The sequence below is a fragment of the Vombatus ursinus genome, unplaced genomic scaffold (assembly GCF_900497805.2).
Source record: "Vombatus ursinus unplaced genomic scaffold, bare-nosed wombat genome assembly UNPS02014942.1, whole genome shotgun sequence".
NCBI lineage: Eukaryota > Metazoa > Chordata > Mammalia > Diprotodontia > Vombatidae > Vombatus > Vombatus ursinus.
Window position 1 is genome coordinate 4,537,204 of NW_020954720.1, and position 12,204 is coordinate 4,549,407.

At 35.9% G+C, this 12,204-nt stretch overlaps 1 protein-coding gene across 16 annotated transcripts in view; it reads right to left on the minus strand.

Annotated features, from left to right (window-relative positions):
- Positions 1–4,123: 4,123 nt before the first annotated feature.
- SCEL (sciellin) overlaps positions 4,124–12,204 on the minus strand; it is a 149,391-nt gene continuing 141,310 nt past the window's right edge. For all 16 annotated transcript variants that reach the window (XM_027844586.1, XM_027844579.1, XM_027844588.1 and 13 more), the window contains 2 exons: positions 8,083–8,185; positions 4,124–5,102 (listed from right to left, as the gene is read on the minus strand). In XM_027844586.1, coding sequence (XP_027700387.1) covers positions 5,086–5,102; positions 8,083–8,185 — 120 coding nt within the window. In that variant the 3' untranslated portion in view covers positions 4,124–5,085. The remainder of the gene's footprint in view (positions 5,103–8,082; positions 8,186–12,204) is intronic.

The window sequence follows — 12,204 nt, forward strand, 5'->3', positions numbered from 1 at the left end:
GGATTTGAACTGAGGAGGCATAGAACAAAGATGACCAAGGAGCAATTATCAATGAAACTGATGAAATTATCATTGAAATTGATGAAATTGTGACTGTAAAGATAACTAAAAATGCATAGTAATCAAATGAATCCTTACATAAAATTTTATAAAATGTTATAGTGAACAAGGCACCCTGGAAGGTATTGAGGAATTAAAGATGAAAAGTGAAATAATCTTTACCCTCAAGGAACTTAAAATGAAATAGGGAGCTGTGGACTGACCCAGGTATTCAAATAACCATAGAAAAGGTAAGAAAATGATTAAATGCATAGGAAGGATCAAATAAAGTGGCATGACCTAGAAAGAAGTAGAAGAGATCAGAAGGTGCTCTGAAGGAGGTAGCATCTATGATGGACCTTGAAATAAAATTATTTCAATAGATAGAGTTAGAGGGAGTCTATTCCTGGGTGAGTAGATGTCATGTAAGGAGAGAACGAGAGCAAAAAAATTGCAATCAGTCCATTTAGCTGTAGAATATTCACTGGGGAGTGTTATTCACTGGGGGAGAAAAAGTAGGTTGAAGTCAGATTGTGTAATGCTTGGAAGACTACTCAGGAGATTTCGTTTTATTCAAAAATAGTAGGGAGCCACAGACAGTTTTTGAGGAGTGTAGCAAATAATAAAGCAGGTAAATTCGGAACATCTTTGAGAGACTGAAAGCAGGAAGACTTAAGTGACTAGTACATGAAGTTGAAACAAGAAGTAATGAGGGCTTGAACTAAGGTGGTAGGGATATAAATGGAGGGTGAGGGAACAGATATTGCAATAGGACATGATGACTGATAGAATGTGGAGGCTGAGGAAAATGATGGCAGTAAGGAAGACTTTGAGATTTCAAATCTAGGACAGCGAGAGGAGAAAAGTTAAGAAGAGGAAGAGAGATAATGAATTCTACTGTAGATATATTGAGCTTCAGTTGTCAATAAGGAATTCAGGTATAGCTTTCCAGGAGGCAGTTAGAAATGGAAATCCAAGTTAGAGGTCAGTGATAAAAGAAGTAGTCTTGAAACCAATCTGTATAGAGTTGATAACTGAAGCAATGGAAGTGGATGAAGTCAAGGGACAGGGTGTGGCCAGAGAACAGAAATCCAAGGATAGCGCTTTGTGGAAGGGGAAGGAGAGATTGACTGTGGTAGTTCAAGTATTGCTCAGAGGTAAGAAGAGAGAAATAGGACAGGGAAGTGTCAGGGAAGCCAAAGGACAGAACAGCATTACATATGAAGAACTTATCAATGGTAGCAAATGACACAGGAAGTTCAAGGCTGAATTTCACATCTTTGTTCTGCTTGCTAGAAGGTAGATTTCATGTTTATAAAAAAAAAAAGATGAATAATGTTGTGACATCAAGTTAATATCCAGAGTACAAATGTGGACAAGTCTTGTTGAAATTGTGCATACTCTTCCAAAATCAGGGGACAAGATATTAAGTCAGTAGTACTGGAAAAGCTCCATTCATGGATTCATTTCTCTCAAGAAAAAAGTTACAAGTGGAATTTGAGGTTCTTGGATATTTGGTGCAAAATTAAAATTAACTGTTTCTTGAAAATGACTTAAGGAAATACTTATTGAAGAAAAAAAATCAATCCATGTTTTTAAAATATTTTCAATTGTTACATATAAAAGACTATAACCTTTAATTTTACCTTTAGTTACTTATGTACCAAATAAGATAATCAGTGTTAAGGCCAAAGTGAACTGTCTATTCCAACCCTTTATTTTTAAGGAGTAAATTAAGGTGTAAGGAAGTTAAATTAAAGGATTTCCCTGATTTTGCATGCAGTTACTAATTGTCAGAGTATTAATATTTGGTTTCTTGGAAACCAAATTATATTTATTCAAATTTATGTGTGTTCACATGATACTAAAGCAACTATTTAGTTTAGCGAGGGAAAAATCAGATTATACTGTTAGCATGCAATAGACAGAATAATCAACTAGATGAATTTTTCACTATTAAATCAGTGGTTTTAATAATGTTGCAGACTTATCCTGTATATGAAAATTATTCAAATGTTATCAGCTTTCTATCATATTAAACATAAGCCAAAATTTTTCCAGAAAGATGCTAATCAGTAATAGTTGGTACGACTTGCTAATCCTATTTAACAATATAAATTACTGTGGTCAAAGGATTAGGGATGCACATTTTAGATTATTTGCTGAGACAATTCCCATTATTCAGCTTTATTAATAGGGGATAACTTAATAAATTGTGAAGTAGCGTGCTTTCCTTTTGCTCTCTCTTGCTAGTAAGAATCAAGGCACAGTGGAAAGGTCACACTGATCTTGGACTCAGAAAACTTGAGGTCAAATTCTGGCTCTGTCATTTACTAGCTGTGTAATAAGATCACAGGTTTTTAGAGCTGAAAGAGATTTGGTCTAACCTTCCCATTTTGCAGATGAGGAAATTGGGGTCCAGAATTTGTACATGAAGGAGCCAAGATTCAAGATCAGGTTTTCTGACTGAGACTCTAGCACTTTTTTTGCTCCTATATCGTTTTACCCCTCTGGACTTTGTTTTTCCAACTATAACATGAGAGGTTTCTACTTGATGACCTCCAAAATCCCATTCATCTCTAGGAAACTATAATTCTATGATATAATCCAATTTGAAGCACTTTCCCTTTAGATCCATTGCATATCTTTTATAAACGTGATCTTAGCTAGAGAAATCAAGATCAAGTGTCGTTGGGTTAATTTTAAGCAAGTAAGTCTAGGATAGGTCTGATATTGCTATTTACTCACAAAGACAGATGAATGGTTGTGACAAATCTAAAAAAAATATGTTTTGGTATATCTTAGTCTATGGTATGGTGTTTGCAGATTCAGTTTTAGTGAAGTGGGCTTAGTGAATTCAACTCCTCTTCTTTCCTCCACCCTCAATTTATTCCATTACAGCATTGTTTTAGCCATCTTTAATATGTTATTGGAAGAGGTTAAAAGGTCAATTTAGCAGCTGCAAAAAAATATATTTCTTTTAATTGTTTCACCGAACACTAAAGGGAAATAAAATATTTCAATGATATATAAAAAGAATATCAAAAGACTAGTTTGCTATAAAAGTATTTACATGTTAATATGATTTAATATTTTTTTCAAAGCAGTGAGTCTGCTTCATTGAGTCCTTTCCTACAATGAGTTTCAAGTCTGACAAAATTATTTCTTTTGATCTACTAGGATACCATATAATAAAAGAACAATAAAACACATGGCTTAATTACTATGGCTTCTCATAGAGTGTGAATTAATGAACACAGAATTATTATTTATTCTCTTCTCAGGCTCCTCCTTCTTCCACAGGACAACTATTATGACATTATTGTATTTTGTTAGTCACTTTGGACTTAACTCTTTTGAGGCCAGGCCTGTGTAGAGTAGTACATGTGACAATACCTACCCGTAACCCAAAAGGATGAGCTATTGAATTGGTCAATTGTTTCAGCTTTTGAGTTTCTCTAGCTCAGTTCTCCATGACTACCCTGACCTTTCCTTAGAATTCCCTAAAAGTTCAAACCTTCTTATTTTAATGAATATTCACTGTAAGTATAAAATCAAATTTTTAAGTGTTCTCTTTTTCGATTTCAACCTGAGCACTTTCGAATGCTTACAGAATAGCTACATTGCAAATAATAACTAGAGCCTCCACACACTGAAAAAAACCAATAAGTAAAACATTGGTCATACCACATGAGACCACATACCTCGATCACCAGAATTCTCTCCTTCTTCCTCTCTGCCTCCTCGTCTCCCTGGCTTCCTTCAAGTCCCAGATAAAATCCACTTTCTACAGGAAGCCTTTCTAGATCTCCCTTAATGCTAATACTTTCCTTCTGTTGATTTTCTCTAATTTATCTTGCATATGTTGTGTTTATACATAATTGCACATTGTCTCCCTCATTAGATGGTGAGCTTCTTGAGAGCAGGAACTATCTCTCTTTTGCCTTTCTTTGTATCCCTGAAACTTAGCATAGAGCCTGGCACATAGCAGAAGCTTAATAAATATTTACTGATTGACTTACTCACAAAATCAGTAAATTACTCCATTGGTAAACAAAGCTGATTATCACACTCAACAAACAGATTTATTGTTAACAGGTATTTCAATTTATTTTTATAATCCATTTGCAGATACAAAGTGCTGTGCAATATGAATTTAAGTGCCACACCAAAGAAAGTGTTTTTGTAGTCCATAACCATCGTTATTGACTGCCTGCTTAACTAGATTTTGAAAAGCATTCAAAGAAAAATATAACAAAGGTACTACCTACAAAGTATACATTTAGTATGATTTTATCACTCACCCACAAATCTATTCCCTTTGGTTCTTAAAACAGCCTATAAAAATAATATCCTTGATAAGATAGGCTACCAAGATAATGTTTCTTTAGATTTTTGATAAATGCAAAATCATAGGTCCTTCTTAACTTTAAAGTAGAAAATTGCCCTCTATATTAAATCTTGCTGCCATATTATTGTCAAAAATTGGCCATCAAAAATCTTTGTTGTAGGTGTCAACTGGACACGTGCTAGGCAAATGTCTTCATTTCATGAGATACTTATTAAAATGTACTTTAATTCACATCAATGATACAAACTAAGAGGATGACACATTCACTGAAGGGCTGAGAAAATAAAGATGGGCAAATTAAAAAACCAAGCAATAGGCCCCCACAAAAAATATTAAAATAAAAACTTTGACTCAGCCTGAAAAGGGAAGTGCCCTCCTTAACTGTCAATGCTCATTGCCATCAGAGGCATCATCGCTATTGCACTGGTCATTTTGGGCAAGGCTGGAGAAAATGGTGGTGACTAGTTCAATTTTTGATCTCTAAATCTGCTTTACATGGAATAGTTCCCTTCCTGTGACTAACTTTAGCATATGCATTGACTATTTGATTCATAGCAGAATTAGCAATTATACACAAGATTCTTTTAATCTTCAGTAAGAAAGCTTAAAGCTAAATATTGTGAACCAAAAAGCTTTCCTTAAAGAACTAAATGTTCTCAGTAAATGGCATTCATCTTGGTTTCCACATGTCAGAATCACAGAATCCACTTGGCTAAAAGTAAAAAGGAAACAACAATTAGATATATTGAATTCATTATAATTCTCTATGTGCCTATAATTAAAAGGCAAACACATTAATGCATTATGGGAACATGTCGACACTAGAAACACATCCTCTACCATATGGTTTTTAATCCTGTGTACAGCCAACCTTCTGAACACATAATTCTGAGTTTGCAAAGGGAGGGATGAAAAAAATAAGCACTTCTGGCTCTTTGAGGAAGGCTGGGAGTCAGGAAGACCCAAGTTCAAATCCAGCCTCAAATATTTATTAGCTGTATGACCATGGGCAAGTCACTTAACCTCTGCCTTAGTTTCTTCAGCTATAAAATGGGGATAGTAATAACACCTACTTACTAGGGTTATTTTGAGGAGCAAATGAGATATTTATAAAGCATTTTCACAGTACATGACACATAGTAGGTACTTAATAAATGCTTGTTTCCTTCCTTTGAGGAACTACAGGTTCTGGAACAATAAAATACATGCTTATTGGGGAATCAGAGATTTCCATCTTGTAAGGCATTCAGTGGGCAACATTAGGAAGTAAATTAAATATGGCTGGGAAAAGGATGTGAAGTAGGGGAAAATTTGAGCAGGATTTGTTCCTTTCTTGAGATAAATTTTGATAGCTTGCCAAACTGTGTTCTAAATTTTTTACAAACTCAGTTCAGGCCTCTCATACTTAGGTTAGTCTAGATGTTAGTGACCTGTGGTCCTTTGGATAAAGTTAGGTTCCCTAATCTAGATTCTTTGTAGGAATCAAGCGAATTACTGTTTGACATGCCATCAGCAAAGAAAGAGAGAAACTCCACAGGAAAAAATGTCTTTTTCACTGTATTGTTATCTGGTTTCTAACTCCTTTGTACCTCTCCCTTATTAACTGAATATAAAAATATAAAGCTGATACTGAATTTCAAAGATGTATCTCATCTCACAGAATTTTATTGCAATAAAGTTTCTGCATGGCAAACATCTTTAAAATTGCTTCCCAACTCTTCATGATTTCTATGGTAAAAAATAGGGGACCCTTTCACATAATTTATGTACATAGGGATAGGGATTGGATTTGTGTTTACATTGGTATAGGAAACTCCCAGAAGGCATGAATATAGGTTTCATTAAACCATCCAAACCAATTCTGCCTCACATAAATCCAATTCATGCTCAAGTCAAGACATTGTGATGTCATTGGCCTTCTTTGAAAACGACATAGGAAACTCCCAAGTGAGGAAACTCCCTCTATCAATGTTTGTCAGTACCTTCTCTCTAATTTATAGTCTTTGAGAGTTGCCTGAAGGACTGAGAAGTTAAGTTGCTTACCCAGGGTCACACAACCAATACTTGTCAGAGGTGAGATTTAGATTCTAGTGTTCCTACTCTGAGGCTAACACTCTCAGTTAATAAGTTATGATACCATGGGGTTTTGAACTTATGAAACATAGATTCTAGGGTTCTCAGAGTTTCTCTAGTCCAAGCAACATCAGAGACAAGAAACCAATGTATGCCCAGAAAATAAATAACAGAAAATGGCCTTTTATATTTGCACTTGTATATATTTCTAGTATAGTTCAGTTATTGACTTATTGAAAGTCCCTCCTTTCTTTGACATGTGTTTTGTTTGCTTTTGAGACTGGGTCTCCTTTATTTTGCCCAAGCTGACAGTACAGCCTCTACTGATGGGCCTGACTCCACTGATGATCAAGAAAGAAGCTTTGACCCTTTTTGTTTCTGACGTGGGCTGGTTTGCTGCTCCTTAGGCAGCCTGGGGACCCCTTACTCCTAGAGGCTCACCATATTGGCACTAGGCTTAATGCGGATACCTGATATGCTTTAGGCCTACTATATCTCAGAACTTCCAAACTCAAGCTATCCACCAGCCTCAGCCTCCCTTAGTGGTAGGGATTACAGATTTCTCCCACCACACTTAACTGACAAGTGTTTATTCAGCCTCATCTTGAATACCTCTAGTTAAAGTGAACTTATCACCTTCTAGTTCAGTTTATTCAATTTTTTGGACAGTACTACATTCTTAGGAATTTTCTTTGGCACATTGTGGTGAAACTTCTTCCTAGTAAATTCTACTCACTGGTCCTAGATCTGACCTCTGAGGTCAAATAGAACAAGTATAATCATTCTTCCATATGACAACCCTTCAAATAATTGACTACCGAGACCACTTATGAAAAGACAAATGTTATAATAATAATTTAATATTGCATTAACTTCATGATCCTTTTAATAATGTTAAAAAGCACTTTGGTAATAACCGAACCTACTCTTCCTGCTGCTGGAGAGGCCGAGGTTGGCAGATCATTTGAATGTAGGCTCTCTAAGCTACAACAAACTAGACAATCAAGTGTCTGCCCTAAGTCTTGGCACCAATACGGTGAGCCTCCAAGGAGAGATAAACTAGCTTGGACTGAAATGAGCAGGCCAAACTTACTGTGTGGATAAAGAGTAGGCTTAGCCTCCTGAGTTATCACTGCAGATCCAACTCAGGTGAAACAGGAAGCCCTAGTTTCATTCAGTTAATAATTGTTCTATACCGGAAGTGTACAAAAATGCAAATATTAAAAGTCATTTCCTGCTATTGTCATTGGTTGGAGGGTCAATGAATGATGCAAAGAATAATTTGAGGGTAGAACTTTCATATCTTTCTGTGATAACTAGCTAATGAATGAAATAGCTATAATAGGCAATAAATTGCATGTTTTACAATGTTTGATATTGAAAACTGGTAAGCATTTTAACTATTTTTACCACACAAGCTAGAGTACAAAAGCTATGTACTTAAGGTATGAAATAATCCTTATAATAAATTTGCCTAAATATCTGTACTAATAATATTTAGCAAAAATAATATGGAATATTATTATAATAACTTAATTTATGGCATTATAAACACCCCACCCCCAAAGATCTTTCAATGCTTACAAAAATGTCAGTGGATTACCAAACTTGGCACCTACCTACAACCTTGGAGTAGCAAGGCTCACAGTGTACAGTATGTTTATAGATCCAAATGCTATCACCAGCTTCCAGGTTTTCCAAAGGTTTTTTGCAAATTTCACACTAAAGAAAAACAAAGAAAACTTAAAATACAAAAGCTCTGATTGAATAAGAAAACCAATTTCTGTCTCCCATAAAGTGAGATATCAGAACCTATGTAGTCATTTGGAGTTCTTAGTTAGCTCATAGACAGGCAGGTATAAAGCAGAATTGGGCTACTACTTTGTTAGCCATAAAAACTGAAAAGAGTCACTTAAAATGAATGAATTGAGTTTACCAAAAAATACATTTATTAAACACCTACTATATGCAAGACACCTTGTTCAGTTATGGGTATACAAAAACAACAAAAGAAAGACAGTTTCTGCCTTCAAAGATCTTACAAGCTAATGTAAAATGTACCCATACATATAGGTAGGATGCAAAGTAGAGTTGATGAGAGTAAAGGAGAGGTTCAGACAAAGTTTTCTAGAAAAAATATATGAAAAGAATAATCACTTTTAGCTAGAGGAGAATCAGGGGAAGCTTCATGGAAAAAGCAGTGCCTGAGCAGGAACTTAGCTCTGCTGAAAGAAGAATTTCAACCAGTAGAAATGTGGAAGAAATACATTACAGACCTTCATCTCCTACTCAAATTCAGGAAATGGTAAAATCACAATGTGAAACAACGAGCAGTGTAGTTTGGCGACAATGTAGAGCAGACAAAAAGAAGGAGTGTGAAATTAAGCTAGAAAGATAGATTGAACTAGACTGCAGTAGGTCTTAAATGCCAGACTGAAAAGCTGCCATTTGTCTAATAATAGGCAATAGGAAACCAGAGCAGTGATATGGATAGAGTTATTGTTTAAGAAGATTATTTGGATGATTGTATGGAGAATGGTTTAGAAAGTAGAGGAACAAAGAGTAGGTAAGATACTATTGTAGTTGTCCAGGCAAGTGACAACTGCTTTAAGTTGGGTGATAGCAAAGTGAATGGAAATGCTAAGAGAAATTCAAGAGATATTTCTGACCCTAACAGCACAAGATATGACAACTGATTAGATGCGGGCATCAAAAATAACTTTGAGACCCAGCAATACCACTTCTATGTCTGTATCCCAAAGAGATCACAAAAATGGGAAAAGGACCCACATGAACAAAAAGATTTATAGCAGCTCTTTTTGTGGTGACAAAGAATTGAAAATTAAGGGGATGCCCATCAACTGGGGAATGGCTGAACAAGTTGTAGTATATGAATGTAATGGAACACCATTGTGCTATAAGAAATGATAAGCAGGTAGACTTCAGAAAAACCTGGAAAGACTTATATGAACTGATTCTGAGTGAAATAAGCAGAACCAGGAGAACATCGTATGCAGTAACAGCCACATTGTGTGATGACTGACTTTGATAGACTTAGCTCTTCTCAGCAATGCGAGGATCTAAGACAATTCCAAAAGACTCATGGTGGAAAATGTTATCCGCATCCAGAAAAAGAACCATGGACTCTGAATGCAGATGGAAGCATACTATTTGCTCTCCTTTTCTTTTGTTGTTTTGTTTTATTTCTTCTTTCTTGTGGTTTCTCACATTAGCTCTAATTCTTCTATGCATCATGACTAATGTGAAAATTTGCTTGATATGAATGTATAAGTAGAGCCTATATCAAATTATCTTGGGGAGGTGGGGGGAAAGAGGGGGGAGAAAATTTAAAACTCAAAATCTTATGAAAGTAAATGTTGAAAACTAAAAATAAATTATTTTTTTTAAATAGTAAAAAGTAAAGTAAAAAAAAGTAAAGACATGATCTCTTAAAAAAATAACTTTGGGATTTTAAGCCTGGGTGACTGGTAGGATGGTTGTGCTGTCAACACAAATAAGAAACTTGGGTAGAAGGGCAAGTTTGAGGGGGGAAATGAAAAGTTCATTTAAAACATGTTGAGTTTGAGGTACCAACAGGACATCCAGACAAAAAAGGTCCAATAGGTAGCTACACACATATTACTATAGCTCAGAGAAAGGATGGGGCTACCTATCTATCTACATCCATCTATATGTATCATGCCACCTAGATATATAGATTGATAAATAAAACCATAGGAAAAGGTGAAATCTCTAACACAGCAAGTACATAGAAAGAAGAGAAGAAAGTTAAGAACATGACCTAGAAAATACTCACATTTAGTGGATGGGAGAAGGAATACCAATCAGCAAAAAACAGGCAAGAATAGATAGGTAGAGTAAGAGAAGAATCAGGAAAATAAATGTCCTGGAAGAAAAATGAAGACAAGTATAAAAAAAAGATGATGTTACCAAGAGTATCAAATGCTATAAAAGGGTCAAGGAGGATGAAGACTGAGGAAAGGCTTTGGCAATTAAGAAGCAATTGGTGACTTTGGAGATTACTGACTTTTTAAAGTAGAGTGGTAGAGACCAAAGTCAGATTTCAGGAAACTGAGAAAAGAACAGATATTGAGAAAATGAAGACAGCAAATGTAGACTACCATTTCCAGAAGTTAAATAGTGAGGTAAGGTTAAAAATAAGACAGTAGCTTGGGGACAGTCAAGGGAAGATATCACTCCTTTTTTGTAACAGGGAAGATCTAAGCAGATTGGGGAGGTGGAAGAGAATAAAAGATTAAAGATGGAAAAGAGAAAGAGAGAGATGGAGGGTGAGGGAAAGAGGGAAAGAGAATGAAAAAGAGGGAAACAGAAGAAGAGGGACTGAGAGAGAAAATAGAATGGAAGAGTAAAAGAGAGAAAGATCGAGAAAGAAAAAAGGAGGGAGGGTCAGAGAAAAATGGAAAGAGGGAGGAAGAAAACAAAAGAAAGAAAAAGAACAGAAAGAGGGAGAGATGGGAGGAAATTAAAAAGGGAGGGAAAGGGAGAAGAGAATAGGGAAGGGAAGAGAGAGAGGACAGGGAAGAAAGTAGAGTGAATAAGAGGGAGGAGGAGAGAGGGGAGGAAGAAAGGAGAGAGAACTGGGAAAGAGAAGGAGGGAGGAATGAAGCCAGATCCTGGAGGAGTCAGGAGGCAATGAGATTAGGAGTATGGAAGCAGAGGTTAATCTTGCAAAAAGGAAGGTCGCTATTATCTGAGACTACAGGAATGAAAAAAAAAAACCATATTCAAGAACACAGAGAGATTCTACATTGTGGACGAGAGATAAGGGAGCTCACAAGAGATGGACTTAGTCTCGGTAAAGTAGTAAGTGAGAGAAGAGATTGGGGCTCAAGGAAAGAAGGAAAGGTTTGAAACAGCTGCTATAGGGAGAGTGGCAGCACAAATGAGATAATTTGTGCATGATACTTCCATATGGACAAGTACAGAGTAAATACTGTACCGGGGGAGCATTATTCCTTTCAATAAAATGTAACAATTCTGTGGGGAACTTTTCTAATTATACCAACTATATAGTCTTCACATTCCATTGTACAAACTGCCAGGGGGAAGCTTTTCCCTAATGTTAACATAATATCATGTATATATAGTATATCAATGTCTTTCATGTTTGGAAATGAGGCTGAGTCCAGTGCTATCCATTTATATGGATACATCTCAAAAGACTATTGGAAGACCAGCAGGCCTTTCTACACTATAAACATGTCAAGATCACCCCTTGATTTGTAGCCCTAGCTACTAAGTGTATGCTTTGTTGCTATCCATGGCTGTGTTTCTAAGCCACATGGTCTACCCAGCATCTTGGCTCCTACTCAGTTTCTCTAGTTCTGCTTGTTGTGGGAAGAGAAACTTATACGCCAGCCTTTGATTATGAGACATATCAAATTCCAGTGCATTAGGAGGTAATTAGTTGCCAGGTCATTGAAGACCACCCTTACATGGATGCCTTGAGTTAGGCAACTAATTATAATTAATTATGCTTTTGGAATCAGGCTGCTGGAAGAGGATCTTCTGTAATAATCTCCAAGTTAAGGATCCAGTGACTGTTTTTCCAAGAGCCTGATGACATTTTATGGTCAAACTGCTGAATATGAAATTTTGAATTTGTATGTAGTTCCTTTTCTATAGTTTTGTCACTTTTTAAATATCACAATTATTATGATTCATTAAAACTTTGGAGTCAATTTTATAAATTCAACTGT